The 18,788-nt window shown below is 42.0% G+C and overlaps 1 protein-coding gene across 1 annotated transcript in view; it reads left to right on the forward strand.

The window, feature by feature from the left end:
- ADAM17 (ADAM metallopeptidase domain 17) overlaps nt 1–18,788 on the forward strand; it is a 32,809-nt gene that overhangs the window by 9,325 nt on the left and 4,696 nt on the right. Inside the window, exons 2-15 of the mRNA XM_079328053.1 lie at nt 3,267–3,399; nt 4,590–4,723; nt 5,629–5,717; nt 7,731–7,899; nt 8,453–8,583; nt 9,788–9,877; nt 10,939–11,052; nt 11,593–11,737; nt 12,258–12,346; nt 14,214–14,366; nt 15,173–15,372; nt 16,386–16,489; nt 17,155–17,289; nt 18,212–18,342. Of these exons, the coding sequence (XP_079184179.1) occupies nt 3,267–3,399; nt 4,590–4,723; nt 5,629–5,717; nt 7,731–7,899; nt 8,453–8,583; nt 9,788–9,877; nt 10,939–11,052; nt 11,593–11,737; nt 12,258–12,346; nt 14,214–14,366; nt 15,173–15,372; nt 16,386–16,489; nt 17,155–17,289; nt 18,212–18,342 (1,817 nt within the window). The remainder of the gene's footprint in view (nt 1–3,266; nt 3,400–4,589; nt 4,724–5,628; nt 5,718–7,730; nt 7,900–8,452; nt 8,584–9,787; nt 9,878–10,938; nt 11,053–11,592; nt 11,738–12,257; nt 12,347–14,213; nt 14,367–15,172; nt 15,373–16,385; nt 16,490–17,154; nt 17,290–18,211; nt 18,343–18,788) is intronic.

Here is an 18,788-nt window from a genome sequence, read left to right on the forward strand (position 1 = left end):
GGAGCAGAGTTTATTAAAATAGGCTTTCCTGTGTTAAGTCTGGAAGTCTAGTGCCAGGAGGCTTTTAGCCCAGAGAAGAAAAAGAGGGAAGAGTTGGTGAGTTCAAAGCTGGGGATAGATGAGGAACACTGCTGTGGATTTCTTCTTGAGAGCTTTGGGATGTTGTCTTTGTCACTGATGTTCTTTCCCTGTCTCTCACAAACCCTCCATCTGCATGGGATGTTCTCGGGAGGTTTCCCTCTGGGAAAAAGGGGACCATGAGGTGAATGCTGGTGGCAATAAATAAATACTTGCCATATCAGGATGCATTTAAGGTCTTCCCTAAAAAGACAGGAAAGCAGAAATCTAGGAGGGCGTGGAAGGGAATGAACTGCAAAAAAGTGGTTTGGGAAAACTAAAGCTCAGGTCTGATGAAGCCCGTGGGAAATGACTCTTGCACCATAGTGAAGATAATGGGGGAGGAATGCCAGAAGGATTTTTAAATTTGAACAAAAAGTCAAGTATGTGCTTTCTATGGCTCCCATCACTATACAGACTGCTATACAGTTGGACTCTGTACAGTTCTGTGTTTTCTTTAAAATAATGACACTTCATCTTTTATTTTCAATAAGCCATGGACATAGATTCATTTTCTCAGTATGAACATTTTACAGAAAAATTTTGGTTTGAGTGTATTGCCAACATATTTCTTTCACATCTGTATGGTACCATAATTAGTTAACAGATTATGTCTGGGAGCTGCATGTCTTAAGCCTCTATTTATGTTGTAAGTAAAATTAAAAGCAAACAAATTGAGGAAGGATAAGGGGAAATATGAACAAGTGCACTCTTGTTTCAGGGTTACAGGAACTGGGAGTGCCATGTGTTTCATTTGTTACTTCAGTAGAATCATCTTACTCATCTTCATGAACTTCTTAGGTCTTGTTCTTACTACCCTTCCTGTGTCTCTGTGAGACATTTCCAGAAGGGTGTTTGTGTATGTTAAGGTGGGGTAGAAATTGCCTACCAAATAAAAATGCCTGTTATTTTTTTTAGCAGGGTTCTCAGTTCTCTTGCCATGAAACTGAGACATTTTGTCTGGCTCTAGTGGCAACTGCATCTTGCTATCTGGCATGGCTTTCTCTTGGTTGTGGTCTGTATTTCACAGGCAGAGGTGGAAAAGGACAGTAATGTTTTGTAGCTGGGGTTGTGCCTCTCGGGCAGACCTTGTGCCTGGCAAGTCCCCAAACAGCACGGCAGTGGTACCACACCTCTTGTTTCATGCCCCATGTACCCCATGCTTGGTCTGTATCATAAACCAACGTTGGATATCCTGTATATCAACATTCACTTTAACTGAGGGGTCAGCTCTAGCTGAATGTGGTAAGAGAATCTTGAGTTTAATTTAAAAAATTTCAGAACTAGGCAGTTTAATGAGGTGGTTTTTTCCCCCCAGAATTTCTTCACCCGTTCCTACTCTCTTCCTAGGTGGTTCTGGATGAGAGCAGATGCCAGACAAAAAGCAATTAATTAGAGCAGACTTTTTAAGAAAAAAAAAAAAAAGCTGTTTGAAAGGGGAAGTTAGACATTTACTCACTGTGTGGCTCTAGTGAACCAGCTCTGCAGCATATGGCAACCTAAATATGAAGGCCCTGCCTGACATGCAGCAGGGGGGATATATGGGGAAAATCCCCACAGCAGAAAGTACAGCGATAGAAACTGTCTTTGCATATAACCTGAAACACATGGTAATCAATTGCAGGTGCTCTCGACCTGTGAGTTGTAAACAGAAATCAGGAAGTTGCAACTGCATTGCTTTTCCTGTGTTGCACAAGGGCCAGGGAGGAGCAGCTGGGGAGGGAGAAGCCTGGGAACTGCTGCTCGATGGTGCTGCCCAAGAAAGCAGCTGTGCCACCCGTGCCTCACTCTGTGAGTGGGTCTGCTGCATGGCCAGGAGGGTTTTCTTGCTTCTGTGCCTTCCTCACTTCGGTGTACACAAGCACATGTGTGGCTGTACACTGCTGGTTAATTCTCCCCATATTATTAATAAAATCCCATATTATTTCAAGAGCTGTGAGCATCTCGATTTCAAGTTGGCAATCTTGGTTCAGTGCACAATAGCCAGTAAAACAGCTTGTTAGTGGTGCTGCTTACTTAAAAGTCTTAAGTGGCTTTGCTGAGTGGGGTAAGCTAGTGACCAGGAGCTCTGAAGGAATGGCATCTGCCTTAACAGAAAACCTCTTTGGTTTGTTGTCAGGTCTGGTTTAGAAGCATAGCTGGAAATGGAGGAGAGAGAAGCAATTTTTTTTTAATAGAGAATGACTGGGTGAGCACCTCTGTCTTGTAAAACACATCTGAATCCTCATTTAGTGCAGTGAAGAGTGAATACATCTGGCTGAGAAGGAAAATGGCAATGTGGGAATTAAGGCTGCAAGTAGCAACTGAATCTGTCAGTGCTAGTGGAAGCCAGGGTGGTGTTGGGTGTCTTGCTGGGTGGTGGGTGCTCCAGAGAAGGAAGAGTGTGGATGGGTCATTTGATGAAGAAATGCCTTACAAAGTAACAGGAGGTTTTTTCAGAAAGAGCCAAACACTGCACCTGTGGAGCACTTGTTAATGGTGGAAACATCTGCAGAATATTGACCTGGATTTGTAATTTGTGTACTGCTCCCATAGGAATTCAGGCACTTGGTCTCCTTTCTCTGAATGAGTTCTTGTGTTCTGAGTAGGAAAAGGAGTTTTGCACGATGGTAAGGTATAGGAAAACCAGGGTATCTCACATGAGTTACCTGGTTAATGAGTTCTGATTGATGCAGATACCTGTTTTCTGGCTACTGTTGGGCAGAGAGGCCCAATACACTCCAGTCTGCAGTTAACTTGGTTTAAGTCTTCTAGGTTAAACTATTTTCTTCCTTGGACTCCTGTGGGGTCCAGCAGGTGAGGAGAGTAGTTCACCCCAGAGAAACGGGGACGTTCTCCCCATTTAGTTTCTGGGGGGCAGCCAGGGAGAGTGCTAGTTCTGCATTGCTGTAGCAGTAAAAATGATGAATTTGTTGCTCAGAAATTGTAGAAAAAGTGAGGCAAACTCTGTCTCTCTCAGATTGTGTCTTGTCTCACTCTGTGATTTCTACTTGCCTATGCAAAATAAACCATTACAGAAATGTACAATAGTTATCCTAAAATTAGAGCAAACTGTGGTCTTGCTGTTGAGTCTCTGGTTTGCTCTTTTTTATGTCTGCATTTGGAAAGAAAGTATTTTGAAACTAAAGCTTTCCTTGTTGGTATTTCAGACACAGTTGAGTCCATGCTCTCAGACTACGACATCCTCTCTCTGTCTAGCATCCAGCAGCACTCACTAAAGAAGAGGGCCCTCCAGCCTGAGACACACGTAGAGAGGCTCTTAAGTTTTTCAGCCCTGCAAAGGTAATTAAATCATCAGCAATGAAATAGCATAATATTTTCCTTCAGTTTCTGATGAGTAATATACAGTTTCAAACCCAGCAATTGCCTTGTTTTCTGTCATGACTGGCCAGTTCTAGGTTAGTGATCTGCATGGTTATATGGCTTCAGAGAGGCTCAGAGGAAAGGGGAAAGTGAGCTCTGTTTTATTTCTCTGAAGGCTGAAGTGGCAGTAATTTAGGATTTCTTTTGCTTTATTCTTAGGTTTAGTTTCATGCAGATTACTCCCACTGATTGGGTCCAATCTCACTTATACCTTATCTGGCAATGTTGTCAGTACTTCTTGACTGTCCTCTGGTTCTTGAAAAAATCTCAACCTTCAGTTTGAGAAGTGTATGTGGTGTGTTGCCCAAGAGATTTACTGTATTTATTTTCATGGAGGTTTAATCCTTTTCCTACTGAGTATAAATGTCCCATTAAATAAAATACTTATTTTAATATTTTGTTTGTTTGGTTTGGTTTTTTTATTATAAGAGGGGAAATAAAAGCTCAGATGAAAGGGGGAATAGAACTACAAGGGAATAGGCATGAAGATTGCAGGGATTTTATTCTGAGAGTCAGAAAAGTGCCTTGCAGATATTTCAGTGCTGAAATTGTGAATCTGAAATGGGGAATAGGGTGAGAATAATACTTTGTATTGACAAATGTAGATTGATTTTTGTTTGTCTGACATCTTTTGTCCTCTGTGTATTCATGTACCTTCCCCTGTGTCATCCTCAGCTGCCATGCAAGTTATGCATACTTTTTGAATCTCTGAATGTTTGAAAGGGCAAATTTTTTGTGTTTGGAGGGGTAATTATGAAAGATTCATGGGATCAGATGTCTGACTGTCCCTGTTTTGCACTGCCTCATGCATCCTGGCTTTAGGGTGAGGTTACCAATGACGATTACAGAATAATTGCAGAGGAGCATGCCAAAAATCTTTGACCCAAAGCCCACATAAACCAAGAGCTCATGAGGCTTCTTCCAGAAAAAAATATCAGCTTATTTCTTGGAATAGTGTTTCATTTTTGTGACAATATATTGTTAAAATGTCAGGAGTTCAGATTAATGCTTTTTAACTTCTTTTGGATACTCAGTAAAATGGAGATTGAATGTATCTGTTATGTGCATATACTTTGCTTAAAAATAAATGTAAGTAAATTCTTTTACAGGCACTTTAAATTGTACTTAACTGCAACTGCTGAACACTTTTCAGAAAAATTTCAAGCATTAATTGTGGATGGTGAAGGCAAGGAAAAGGAGTATCATGTTCAGTGGCAAGACTTTTTCACCGGACATGTCGTTGGTTAGTATGAAGTAGACTATGGGTCAATGCTGAGAAACCACAGCTTTGCTCGAGTCTCTGGGGCAGAGTAAATGGTGTATTTCCCTCATTTGCATCAGATATGGGTAGGATGAAGAAATAACTGTAATTCTTATCCCCTTGGGTTTTCTGGTTTTGTTTTTGTGGTATGTTTGAGGAATTTTTTAGGTTTGGTGGGTGGCAGGGTTTATTGCATCAAGCTCCTAAGATAGGGCTCTTGTGTTTAGTTTGGCAGAACACAAAGGTATAATTTACTTAAGCAGTGGCTTGCAAATTATTATTTTTTAAAATGCTGATAGTAGCTTTAATTCCAGCTGGAATGTAGGACTTGAATGTTCCTTGCCACAGAACACAGTGCTGAGGTAAAGGTGATTCAGTGATGCACAGACTGTTCAATTTAAAGACTTAAAGATAGTTCTTTGTAGATTACTCTTCTGTTAAGAAAGATGCCATGCTCCACTTTCATGCAGTGCTAATGCTTCTACTAAGTTGTTTTGATTTCTTTGATTTCTTTGTTGCCTTTGTGATGTGGTGAGACTTTTCCACTGGAATGCAGGCTGACGCCCTGAAACTGCTCTCTGATAGTAGTTAGATGCACCCTGCTTTTGTTGGCAGGAATACTGTGTCCCCCATTACTAATCCCCAGAACCATCTCAACACTTTCTACAAAATTTTCTATTAAATTTGAGTCTCGTTGACTGTGACTTCTGGAAAGTTAAGACTTGGGGGAGGTGCTGATTAATTTTTTTTTTTTCTTTAAATTGAACAGTACAGAGACTGAGGAAGGTAATTTGTCATGAAGTTTAGAAACCTCCAACAAACAGTGTCTGTGCAGGAGCACATGCAGACAACTGAATTAATTTAATTCTTCCATGCTTATGTTAAAGGAGAGCATAATTCCAAGGTTGTGGCACATATTGGGGATGAAGATTTTACAGTGCGAATCAATACCGATGGAGAAGAATACAATATCGAGGTATGCATTGCTCTGGAAAACTGTATCCACACAATCACTTCCTTTCCTCTGGGTGGTCCTCTTCATTGTTAGTTGTGTTGACACTTCTGTACTCAAACTGGATTTGGTGGTGGTGTTTGTTTTGGGGTGAGGAGGGAGAGAAATAAGAAACCAATTTGGCTTGCAAGTTTTGACTTTTATTAGTGATTGATATTCTCTGACAGTTGCGTGTTTTAGATACATCAGGAACAAGGTATACTTTAAACAGGAAGGGGTTTCAGAAACAGAAATAGGTAACATTAGAAATTGGTGATGCTTGTGGCCTCTAGAAACTGTGACAGTCTAAACAGAGTCAATGTCTGTGACGCTTTTTAAAACTGGCTTTGTTACACCTTGGAAGTTTTCCCATTCTTAGAGCTTCATTGAAAATCTGGTTATATTACCTGAAAATCTGGTTATTTTACCTGAAAATATGTTTGTTTTTCCCTACTCCCTTGTTTTTTGCCATTTTTATTGCTTGTGTTATTTTGAACTCTGTTAAAAAAACCATATTCAATGAATATATAATTAGAGGCTGTCATAATGAGACGTTCAGTGCAGTATATTCCCAGACACAAGCAGTATTAGAATGGCTGAATAACAGTAATTATGGCTGAGTGTTATATGGATATTGTAATTGTCTCCAAACCCAAAGGTACACAGAATTATGGGTAAACCTGAGAAATCTAGTCATGTGAAAGTATAAAAATGTGATCAGAATGCCCAAATCACTGTACTGTTTTACACTGAGAATGTACAGTAGCTGTCTGCGTGTGGTGCAAAGCATTTTTGTGTTTGTGGTCCCGAGCAGTTGTGGGTGTGCCTTGTCTCTCTGTGCAGCCAGACCCTGTTCCTGTGTGGCTGTGGCTGTGCAGCTGAGGGCAGCTGAGGCTGTGCAGCCTTTGGCTTGCCCCTGCTGCCTCACTGGTGGTGTCCCCAGGCCAGCTTTGGCCACTAACAGCCCTGGATGAGATGAATCCTGTGTGCAGTCACAGAGGGAGCATGCCTGAGTCTGTTCCCCAAAGGCAGCATGGACAAAGCTGCTCTGCCATTTCTGCTTTTGTTTTCAAGGTAGTTGTGTGTGCTTTGGAAAGGCTGTGGGCCCTTGTGTAAGCCACTGTTGCCCTCACACCTTGCTTTAGTGTGTGAAACTCTCAGTTTTGTGCTGCAGATGTGTGCCTGCTGATGTGGCACAGCTTTCAGATTTCAGGACCTTTTTGCTGTGAAGTGAAAGCACAGTGTGGTTAATAATGGCTGGCTGAAGGTGCAAGAGTCCTGTCTAAGGGCCAGAGGAGAACAAGAGCCAGGTGCACTCTGCTGTAGATGCAAGCAGTCTGTGCTGCTTGGCTTTGGCCAAAGAACTGACCTGGTCTGTGGCTTATTTGGTGGTGTTGCTTTAGTTTAACATTCAGATAATGATAGGACCTGTCAGTAAAGTAAAAAGGATGGTTTGTATGCATCTCCTATGGGAATTGGTGTCTTTCCTTGAGATTTCGTAGTCTTCTTTGGTTTTGGAGAAATTTTCATGTTTATGAGTGACTTGGGTAGCTATTGAACATCAAAGAGCCACATTCTGCTGTTGGCTTAAAGGCTCTCTGTTACCTGCCTCTTCTGTGCTTCTGGTCAGTGCATTTGTAAAGATATCCTCCTGGCTCCATGCTGTCACAGAGGGGAGCAGAGGAACCTGACAAGCCTCTTCAGCTTGCTCAGATTCTGAGAAGAAAGGTTCTCTACTATGGCCTTATCAGATAGCTGCCACTACTTTGTTAAGATGCTCTCAGACTTTTGGATTCCCATGTAGCATAAGAGAGTGCTTCTGTTGGCTTTCTTGGAGATGTCATTTTATCAGTAGACTTGTTGCTGTGGGTGAAGTGCATTTGTGCATTTATATGTGTAGACAGAAGGCTGTGGAGATATAATACTACATACATAAAGTTTTTTACTTTACCAAGACTTCGGGTTTACTGTGTTCCTAACGTCTCCTTGTGTTGTCAGCCACTGTGGAGATTTGTAGATGATGTGGAAGATGAAAGGCTGCTTGTCTACAGATCTGAAGATATCAAAGATTTCTCAAGGTTGCAGTCCCCCAAAGTATGTGGTTATTTAAAGCTGAATGAAGATGAACTGTTGCCAAAAGGACTGGAAGACAGGGAACAAAATGAAGGTGAGTGTCCATACCTTAAGAGAGCAGCATCTTTGAAACAATTTAGATCTTTCAATTCACTGTGGGGATGAAGGGGGAAGCATCACTCCTCATGCCTCTTGAAACAACTTTGCACTTCTGTGCACTATACAGCAGGATCTCTTTGGCCTCTGTGGTCACTCAAGGAATCCATCTTGAGCTATGATGGGGTTTTGAGAGTTTTTGGTCTCTCTTTCCTCTGTTCTTTGCTGTGCCAGCAAAAGTTGGGGTCATGACTAGGGACTGGAGGAGAAGTGTTTAGGCTGTAGTGATGACCATAAAAGCTCTGTAGGTGAATCTGATGAATAACTCAAGTTCACTGCTGTGTATTCTTTTCCTTACAGTAAGATTAAGGACTTTTAGGAAGACAAAATTTAAGAATAGAAATTTTTAAAAAAGCCCCAAACTAAAACAAAACATCCCCATTCTCTTCTCCTCCCAGGAGTCACCCACACTCACATTCAGGTCTTAAATAGGGACAACAGACTCAGCAGTGCTAATAGTATTGAGTGTTTATTTTAAATCTTTACTTTAGAAAGCAGCCATCGGAAGAAAAGAGCTGTTCCAGAGAACTCCAAAAACACGTGCAAGATGTTGGTAGTGGCAGACCATCGTTTCTTCAAGTACATGGGTCGTGGGGAAGAGAGCACCACTATAAACTATTTGGTAAGTAAATGTGCCCTGTTTAAATGTGCTGGAATAGATGCAGGTAAACACACTGATGCAGTAGTTAAAACAACATAAGCTTATACTACTTTTGTACACACAACTTTTACCTGGGGAAGTGCTAAATCATATACTCTACAGTGAAGCTAATGCAGTTCAGTAGTCTTCAAATTTCACTTGAAAGCAAATTCCTTCTTTTCATATACTTCTGTTGGCTATGCCATTTTCTGCCCAGGAACTTCTCTTTTCTCAGTCAGAGCTCTGAAATCTACTGCAAATGATCTGAGCATCTTTAAAGTTCTAGCATGTTTAATGAGACTTAAAGCAATTCATATAGATCTTCTTTTCCAAATTGTTTCAGGATTCTCTGTCCAGAACAATAAATTAGAAGCAGGCCCGGTAAACAACTTGTTTGGTTGTACATTGGTGTTGTGGATTAGCCCCAGCAGGCTTTTTAACCTTTCTGTCCCCAGAAATTCTCCAGGTGCAGGGGCCTCATTTGGTGTGTTTGTAGAGGTGCTCTTATCTCAGCATCTTGAGTCTGCTGAGGCTGGCCCCTTTTGTGTTTCCTAGGTAGATGGGTGCTGTTAACAACACAACAACTGGAAAACTAAAGCATGAACTATTATTGAGTGGTTCTGAATGTTAATTCTCCTCAGCAAGTTTATATTTAGTAGAAGGTGCTTTTTTAAGAGAACAGCTTGAAAAGGGAGGTATTGATTGTGAGCACTGACAAGAGACTTTCTGGAACCTTGTATTTGAACCATAATGAGGAAAATAATAGGTTTTTGGCTGAATGAGGGAAACAAGCCTGGAGGGTCAGTTAAACTAATTAAGCACAATGCTAAAACAAAGCAGTAAAACCAGCTCACTCCTCTGCCCTTCCACTCAAAGAAATCTGGAAAATCAGTGTTTGAACAAAGTGTTCCCCAAAATGTCTTGTTCTTAATATTTTTGCTCTTCCACTACAAAAACAAAAGTGATAAATGTGATAATACTTTTTTATGATGGAAAATTTTCAAGTATATTGGATAATACTGATCCAAATCCAACAGTCCTTGTATCCAGGGAGTTTATCTTGTTACCTTACATGAGGTTTAGTTTTAATTCAAGTAACTGTTTCTAGGTTAGTGTTTTGCAGTTTCTCTGAATGTCTTTTGCTCCATCAAAGCTCACCTGGGTAACTTATTTTTCTCTTCCACAGATTGAGCTGATAGACAGAGTAGATGACATCTACAGAAACACTTCCTGGGACGATGGAACCTTCAATGGGTACGGCATACAGATAGAGCAGGTATTCACTGGGCTCTGCAGAGGGCTTCCAAGTTAAAGGGACATGGTTTAAACACCAGTGTTTCTGATTATTTTGTCTGGGTTAGAGCTAAAATAATAAAATCCTACATTATTAACTCCAGCCAAGAGGACTCTGGAATAGCATCTTGCCAGCGTTAATGATCTGACATGATGCCCATGTTCAGTTTCTTGCAGTGTTTGAGATGTGAAATTTCAGGGAGAATCTTTCCATATTTATTCCTAATTCAAAAGTGCTTTTTTTCCTGAGTATGAGTAAATTTGGTTTCATTCAGACATACTTATGCATTTATTTCATATTTCTGTTGCTTGTGCTTGGCTTACAAAGCATGAGTGGGCCTCACAGGTGAAAACACACACTCTTGCCTGAAAAGCTTTAATGATTCCCTTAAATGTCATGATAGTGTAAGGGCTTGTATATGGTGGCAGGGAATGTAGTGCCTTCAATTTCTATGCTGGTGTCTTGAAGTTACTGCACAGAAATCTGGAAAACAGCATTACAAACAGGACTCCATCAGCTCTGTGCAGTGCAAGAGCTGTGGTTGTGGGACATGGAGGCTGATGGTACAAGCCAGCTGCCCCTTTGCTGGGAAAAGAACTGCAGGCAAGAGGAAGGAGCATTACTTGGGCAGGGAGGGGGTAGAGAACATGATGAACTAATTCTGGATTAGTGGGAAAGTTGAAATCTTTTAACATACATTTTGGTTAGCTAGAACTCTGAAATGATTAGGGGTTATTTATACTGGTTGTATTTGTTTGGGGTTTTTCTAAAAGTAAAATACATCTCAAAGCAGAATTTTGCAGTAAAAACTTCTGATGTTATCCTGTAAAAGGATTACTTACTATGTAGTTACTTATGATTTAGTTGGTGTATTTAACTAGCAAAGGCTGGAAATTAGAATAATTAATATTAGAGCCATGCTGCATCTGAATTTTTCTTCTTACAGGACAATTGAAACATTTAAAATTACATTGAAACCTTTTCTGTAGCTATAAAATTGACCAAAATTCCTCTTCATTGTCATTGCCCTTTTTGATGTGTAGATTATCATCCACAATGAGCCAAATCCTGTAAAACCTGGAGAGAAGCATTATAATATGGCAAAAAGTTGTCCAGATGATAAGAAAGATGCCTGGGATGTGAAAATGCTGCTAGAGGTAGGTTGTAACCCTTTAAAAGCTGTCCCACTTAATAGAGAATTGCTCATTCATGTGGCTGCTCTGTAGTAATGAGTGAAAGTCCTCTGCTCCCTCTGTGTGATGTGTGGATGTCACACAAAGTCAAACCAGCTGCTGTGCCCTGTAGCCTGTGCTAAAGGGCTCCCTTGCATAATTACAGAGCAGACATCAATTAGTCTTATTAATGTGGTCTGAGTCAGAAAGGCAGTCCTGATAGGTCTGGCCTTGAGACTGGCTGCCTTGTGACCTTCATCAAATTATTGTACTTGGCTTTGTCCTCCCTGTGAAAAGGGAAGATGAATAGACAAGTTATGTCAATGAATGTGTACAGTGTACTTGGGCATTAGTTTAATTTCCTGCAGCTCTGTAGGACAGCTAAACAGCTGCTGTTTTCTGACTTAGCCAGATCCAGGAGGTACTTGTCTGGCACATTAAATAAATGTTATTATCTATAGACTTCTAACATGCACTGTACGCTGACAGAGATTTGCCTTTTTTTGTTGTTTTTTTTTTTTTAAGCAATTTAGCTTTGATATTGCAGAGAAAGCAGCTCATGTGTGTCTTGCTCATCTCTTCACCTACCAAGATTTTGACATGGGAACACTTGGACTAGCTTACGTTGGCTCTCCCAGACCTAACAGCCATGGTGGCATTTGTCCTAAAGGCAAGGCTTCTTTTTCTTCTGTGGCTTGTGGGTTGGAAGATAGTTTTTGTTATTCATGTTTCATTCTTTTCTCCAACTTCCATGGAGTATGTTGTGTTATTTGCATAGATTCTAGTAGCTGGTTTTTTTGGCTGGAGCTGGAAAAAGCAGGAAGGATAAAAGTCACTAAACAAAGTCACTAAGCTATCTGGTGTGAGCAGGCTGTATAGAAAAACCCTGTTCCAAGGGCTGCTTTGTGTGGATGCATCCTGCAGAGGTTCTGGAATGGCAGATGCTGTTGTCTTGGAAATTTTTGCTGGTTTTGCCTTTACTGCAATACATGAGCTATTGGAGCTGTGCTTGAAAGATTCCCATCTCCAAAAGCTGGCAAGAGGCAGGGTCTCACTAGTGAGCCTGTGAGAACAATAAAGCTGTAAAGCTGTTCATTTCCCCAGACAAATATCCCTCTCTTCCCAAAAGTACCCTGAAACACAAGAAAAATGTTTCTCAATTTTAATTTGCTTATTTCTTTCTCTTTCAGCTTACTACAGTCAAATTGCAAAGAAGGATATCTATCTGAACAGTGGCTTGACCAGCACCAAGAACTATGGGAAGACCATCCTAACAAAGGTAGAAGAGTATCCCCATACGTGTGTGCTGGTGATGTGTGCCATGGGATTTGACAAGCTTCTGTGCTCTCTCAGGAAAGAGCTGCTGGCTTTCCATTTAAGTGAGATCTCTGCAGACAGGGATATAGATGATAAAACAAAAATAATCCTTTGTGTTGTAGCTGAGAAGGGGAGTCAGGACTGAATGGAACTGAAAATCGAATTCACTGTGCAACAGGAACAGAAACAGCTAGTGTCTCATAGGAGCTGTAGTTTCCTAGAGATTAACAGATTTTTGATGTCTAAAGATTAATTTAAATGTATTTTGTTTTAACAAAAAATCCCCAAACAAAAACCAAAACTCTAACAAAACAAACCCTCCGACAGAACAAGCAGGCAAAGTAGGAGGTTTAATTTGAGCCTTTTAATGAAATTCCTCCACCTGATTTTTGTGTATCCTGAGTAACTAGAGTAGAGAACAGTATAGTAGACAGGGCTTATTAGTGCTAATACTAAGCTTAATGTAAGTTGATGCACCCTGGATTTTTTTCCATACTTTATGAGATAGTAAATGCACAAAGGCCTAAATATGAGCTTTGTCTCACTTTTAAAGACACCAGAGCAGTGCCTATGTCTGCCTCTATTAAATCTTTGAAGTTGGGCATATTTTGCTTTTGCTGACTTCTGCCAGCTTCTTAGCTGTGCTTTTCTGTAGTGTGATTATAATAGGAATTTATAATTGATGTGTGGGCTAAGACTTGGCACAGAAACTGTCAAAAAGATGGGGAAAAAAAGACACTGAAGCTTTGTGTTAGAGGGATGTTGACAGAGAGCTCTAGCAATAGCTGTTGCCATGCTATTTGCATTTGTTCAATCTCCAGACTGGAGTTCTGCTTTGTATTACAAAGGAAGTTGAATTTTTTGTCTTCCCAGTGGCAGACTTAGGGCTTGGGCTGATGGTTCACATTGGTTTCACAGGGAAAGTGCTGCATGGTGTCTGCTTTGGTTAGAAAAAAACCAAAAAACAAAACCAAAACAACCTTCTTAAAACTCTTCTCCTAATGAAGCACAGGAGGGATGCCTGGGCAGCTTTCCTGTCTCTGGCTCCCACATTAGCCATGCTTAGAGACAGACCAGGGCCATGTTTAGTCCTTCCCATGCCCACTCAGCAGCTGCAGCCACAGTTCCTCTCCAGAACTGCTCGGTCTCCTTGTGCTTATCTTTATTTCTGTGTGAGTTTAATTTGTGGTTGTCACCTTGTGAGCTCGACACCGTCTGCTGGGGAAGGCGCCGTGGGAGGTGCGCAGCGAGCAGAGCCGGTTTGGGATCCTCAGCACAGGCACACACACGAGTGTGTCCTGCATTAGTGATGGAAATCCATCCCTGCTGGGCCACAGCTGTAGGTGTCTTTCCTAGAAATCATGCAGTAGCAGAGTTTATGCACCACTCCTAATGTCATCGTCCATTTAGAAGAAATAATTCGAATGGCAAGACATGTTAAACAAGAGATTGACTAATCATAGTAGCTGGTGTTTGTTTGGATTGGGTTTTGTTTTAACTTATTATGCCTTCTAGCTATATAGAAGCAAATTTTCATATTTAAGCATCTGCATTGCCTTGAAAATGAGTTGGAATTGGTATTCTAGGATAGCATTTTGTCTTTAACAGTGATTTTATGTTTAAATCTAGACCTCAAACTTGACTTTGAAAAGGACCATAATTTTATTTACGTTCATTTCTCCACTTCTAAAACCAGAAAAATGTTCATAGGAAGTTCCCTACCATGTTGGTGTATGTTAGTAATGCCGATGGCTTAGAATTAGCTGGGATCTTCTGTCCGTTACCAGTCAGAGTAATTTTTTCCAACTTTTCTTTCATATTCTAAAAAGGAGGCTGACCTGGTTACAACACATGAACTCGGACATAACTTTGGAGCAGAGCATGATCCTGACAGTCTGCCAGAGTGTGCCCCCACTGAAGACCAGGGTGGGAAATATGTCATGTATCCTATTGCTGTCAGTGGGGATCATGAAAACAACAAGGTATGGTTGTTCAGTTTTGCATCAACACAAAAATTTCTGCCATGGTTAGTAACCTTTTGCATGGCAAATCTATTTAGTTAATGATTCCTGTAGTTTGAAACCACCAGAATGTAATGGATTAGCCATAAGAAAACATTTGCATGCAGTTGGGTTCTGTGCAAGATAAGCTCATCTTCGGAATCTGGGTTTCGCTGGAGTTAATAGCATGTCAAGGTGCATTTTAATTAGTTGTTTGTAATTAGCTGTGGCCATATGCTGCTACAAGCAAGTCCCAGCAAGAGTCAAATCCAAGACCTTCAGTACCAGCAGTGTTGGTGTGGTCCATAGCTGCTGTTGGAAAGGGGCTGGCAGGTGCTACAGCCGTGGTAGAAGCTTGCCCTGGCAGTGTGGAGTTGGCATTGTGCCTGTTCTACAGATGAGAAACCCAAATTAGCAGGGATGGTTGGTCTGCAGTCTGGTCTGACCTGTGGCTTGCCCAGCCCCTCTGCCCAGAGGCAGCACAGTCTGTGCCTCTTGCTGCAGCTTCACGTCCCGTCCTGGGGCTGCTGGAGCCGTGGGAGAGCTGGAGTTGTCTGTGAGCCAGACTGTGTGGGGGAGTCCCTGCAGTGTGCAGCAGTGTCCTTTACTGACCCAACTGTCGCTTTCCCATCTTAGAATTTTTCCAGGGTATCAAACTGACAGTATTGAGGGAATAACTTATTTCTGGGATACCAGAGCTCAGAGGCATAGGGAAGCTGTGGCTGTATTAGATGGCAGTGGTTGACAGAAAGATACACTCAGTGCTGCTTTTTTCCCCATGACTCCAGATGTTCTCAAGCTGCAGCAAAAAATCCATCCATAGGACCATAGAGGTCAAGGCCCAGGAATGCTTCAAAGAGCGCAACAACAAAGTGTGTGGGAACTCCAGAGTGGATGAAGGGGAGGAATGTGATCCTGGCCTCTTGTACCAACTGGCTGATCCCTGCTGCTCTGCAGACTGTAAACTGAAAGATGGTGCCAAGTGCAGGTAAGGGGAAATACAGCTTCTCTTTATGCAGGAGAGAATGTTGGGCTGGGCTGAAAACTCCTAAAGCCACCTGCAGAGTCACAGGCCTCTTTCCTGGTTTTAAGGCTGAATGTGTGAGCTCACAACAGTGAAAGATTTCATGAAAGGCTTCTGTGTGCATACATTCATTTTTATAGCATTCTGTTTTCCTGAGAAGTGTCAAGAGGCACAAGCCTGAAAATTAATATTGTGTTGTCATTGTTATTACTACCATTATTATTAGGAAAACTTAGGCAATCAAAAAGCATTAGAAATTTCCTGTGCACACTTTTTGTGCAAATATAAGTTTTGTTTGTGTTGGAAGGTGGCTTTTTACACTGGTACATAGTAGTAATTCAAGATTGCTGCAAAATATGTTTGAGAAGACAGCACAGTGACTACACTAAATGGCTCTTCTTTCTATTGTTGCTTTTTGGGGTGTTCATGGCCTTGCGGCAATGCAGTGTCCAATTTTTGGTTTTTTTTCATAGTTCAGCTCTATGCCACATAACATCAGAGAGCTTGTGCAATTCCTGTTGTTTAGCAAGAAAATCCATCAATTTTAATGAGTGTTTTTTTTACTAAAGGTCTTCTTGTGTTCGGTGAGAATAATGAAACTATGCAGAATACAAAGTAGAAAACCTTCAGGACAAACAGAAGGGGTAGAAATGTTTGGGGAAGCAAAGAGTGAACTTGTCCCAAGTTGCACAGCAGGTTACAAGAGGATGATCCAAGTGCCTTCAATAAACATGAAGGTCCCTCTCTTGTCTCTCAGTATATTTTACTTTATATGTGATTTGACCTGCAATATCTGAAGAGTGAATGGAAAGGTGGTTGTGGTATGAAGCAGAGAGGACAAGGGTTGAATCAATGAATCAGTCTCCAAGAAGTAGCTTTTTATTTCCTAAACATATTTTTTCTCCAGCTTTGCCATACTTGACCTTTTTTTTTTTAATTGGTTAATATTTATTTCTTTCATTTTGATCTTTCCCCAGTGACCGGAACAGTCCTTGCTGTAAAGGCTGCCAGTTTGAAAGTGCACAAAAGAAATGCCAGGAAGCCATAAATGCCACTTGTAAAGGAGAGTCTTTTTGCACTGGTAGGATGTGGATCTGTCTCCTGTATGTCAGCTAGCCAACTGCTCCAGGCTCAGGGTCCTGTTCAACCCACTTTCAGTCTAGTGCCCCTTAGTCATGTAATTTTAGAGACCAGTTAAACATCACAATATGCTCCTATAAGGAGTTTCATTGTACTTCAAGGGTCATTTTGTGATTTATTGCCCAAAAGAATATAAAAAAGGTTGATTTTTTTTTTTTTTTACAATTTTTTTTTTGTTTCTTTCCGTTAAAAGAAAAAAAAAAAACTGAACAGTGTGTGTCACTGTGAGGGGACAAGAATGAATTATGCCATAGAAAGGGTGGAATTACTGTGCCTCTGCTTCACTTCCCATTTGTTTCCTTCCCCCTCATAGTCTTGGAGGCCGGGAGTCAAGTCAGAGTTGTGCTTTGCTGAGGGGGGCTCCAGGCTCTGCACCTGCTACTTGGCTGCCAGTGCCACAATGCCCAGGCTGTTGAAATCTCCAGAGCTTCTGCTGCCTCTCAGAGCAGCTGGTAGGCAGCCTGCAGTTGAAAGCCAAGAACAGGCTATTGGGGTTTTCCTGGGATAAGTCTGTGTTTGCATTATTTTCCTTCTTTCTTCTGCGCACTTAGGTTCTGTGCCCTTTGCTCTAACACAGTCCTCCCACTCTGCTGATTCCATCTGCAGGGAACAGCAGCGAGTGTCCCCCTCCAGGGAATGCTCCGGATGACACCGTGTGCGTGGACATGGGCAAGTGCAAGGATGGGGAGTGCGTCCCTTTCTGTGAGAGGGAGAAGAACCTGCGCTCGTGTGCTTGCAATGGTGAGTGACACAGACTGAGCTGAAACAGGACTGTGACTGAAATTTGTGTTCCAACTCTGCTCCTGGGAGAGTGCTGGCTTCACTGTGGGATGGCCTGTTGGAGGGCTGAGTTTGTGGTTTCTGGAAAAGTTTAAACTATTGGGTTTTGTCAGCTGTTCTGTTTAAAAAGGGAATGTAAATGCCGTCCTGTCTTCTGGTGGTTTGGGTTGAAGACATTAAGATGGACTTGGGGTATGACACTCCAGCTAAAGGAGAGAACACTCTACTACCTTCCAGTTTTACCACAGATGAACAAGAAGGGATTGTTAGGAGATTCCAGCCAACCTCTGGATCCAACATCTGGCAGAGTAGTAGCTTCCAGCAAGGGGTTAAAGAAAGATTTCAAAGATATTAAATTGCCTTAAGAATATAGAGTCCCCCACTTCATTCCCTGCTAACCTGCCATATACTTCTGTCAGTGACTTTTCCTGCTCCTTTGCTGTCCATATTACCCCTAAATGTGGGAAAGCAGCTGGGAGTAGGATGAAAACTTCACAGAGCAACACAAGGAACTGCTGTGAGCCCCACTGTTTGAGATGGAGGGCACAGCCAAGGAGACAGGTGTGTAGAGGACTCAGAACCCAGTAAATATTTAAAATTGTCTTTTTGGATGGGCTTGGAACCTCTTCATTGGCCTGTATATTCGTGCAGTGTTGGGGTATCAGCTTGGAGAACTTGGTCCCACTGTACCCCTTATGAAGTTGCACAGGGCATGCAGTTGAGTTTTAGGCTTGATTGTCGATTGCCCGAAATTGGGCAGGTTGGTCCTGCTTTCCCTGTGAGGAAACTGGTCAAGATTGTGCTCAGCCAGGATACACATGGGATTGTGGCTTGCAGGTGACACTTTGTGCTTGGAAGGCATGAGTTTGCTGCTTTATTTCAGAAACAGATAATTCCTGCAAGGTGTGCTGCCGGGACGAGCAGGACAGGTGCACGCCGTACGTGGATGCCAACGACCAGTTCCTGTTCCTGCGCAAGGGGAAGCCTTGCACCGTGGGGTTCTGTGACACTAATGTAAGTGTGCCCAGCTCTGCTCTGCTGGGGAAGAGAAGCCAAAGCTTCTGCAGGGTAATGGGTTTTAAGTACCTCCTCATGGGGTAAATATTAAAGGGTGTTGGAGGGTATTTGAGTCTGCAGAGACCCATTCAAGAGGAAGCTGTTACCTTCTGGAGCTGCTCATTACCCTCTCTGCTGCTCCCCACAGCTCACCCAGCTGGCACCCTGCACAAACGAGGGGACTGAGCACTGCTGTAAGCTTGGTTGGGTTTGCAGTGCTTGCCTTTCCAGTTGTTCCCGTTAGCCCATTTAATTTTTATTCCAATAATTCAGTTCAGGGAGCAATCACATGAAAATCTAGCCAGTGGTACCTGAAAAGGGCAGTGAGCCTGTGGCAGGGAGACTCGTGGGTTGCTGGCACTCAGTGGCCTTTTCCATGGTACAGCTGCACAGACATGTGCAGA

This window comes from Erithacus rubecula (assembly GCF_903797595.1).
Source record: "Erithacus rubecula genome assembly, chromosome: 2".
In the NCBI taxonomy this organism is placed as follows: Eukaryota; Metazoa; Chordata; class Aves; order Passeriformes; family Muscicapidae; genus Erithacus; species Erithacus rubecula.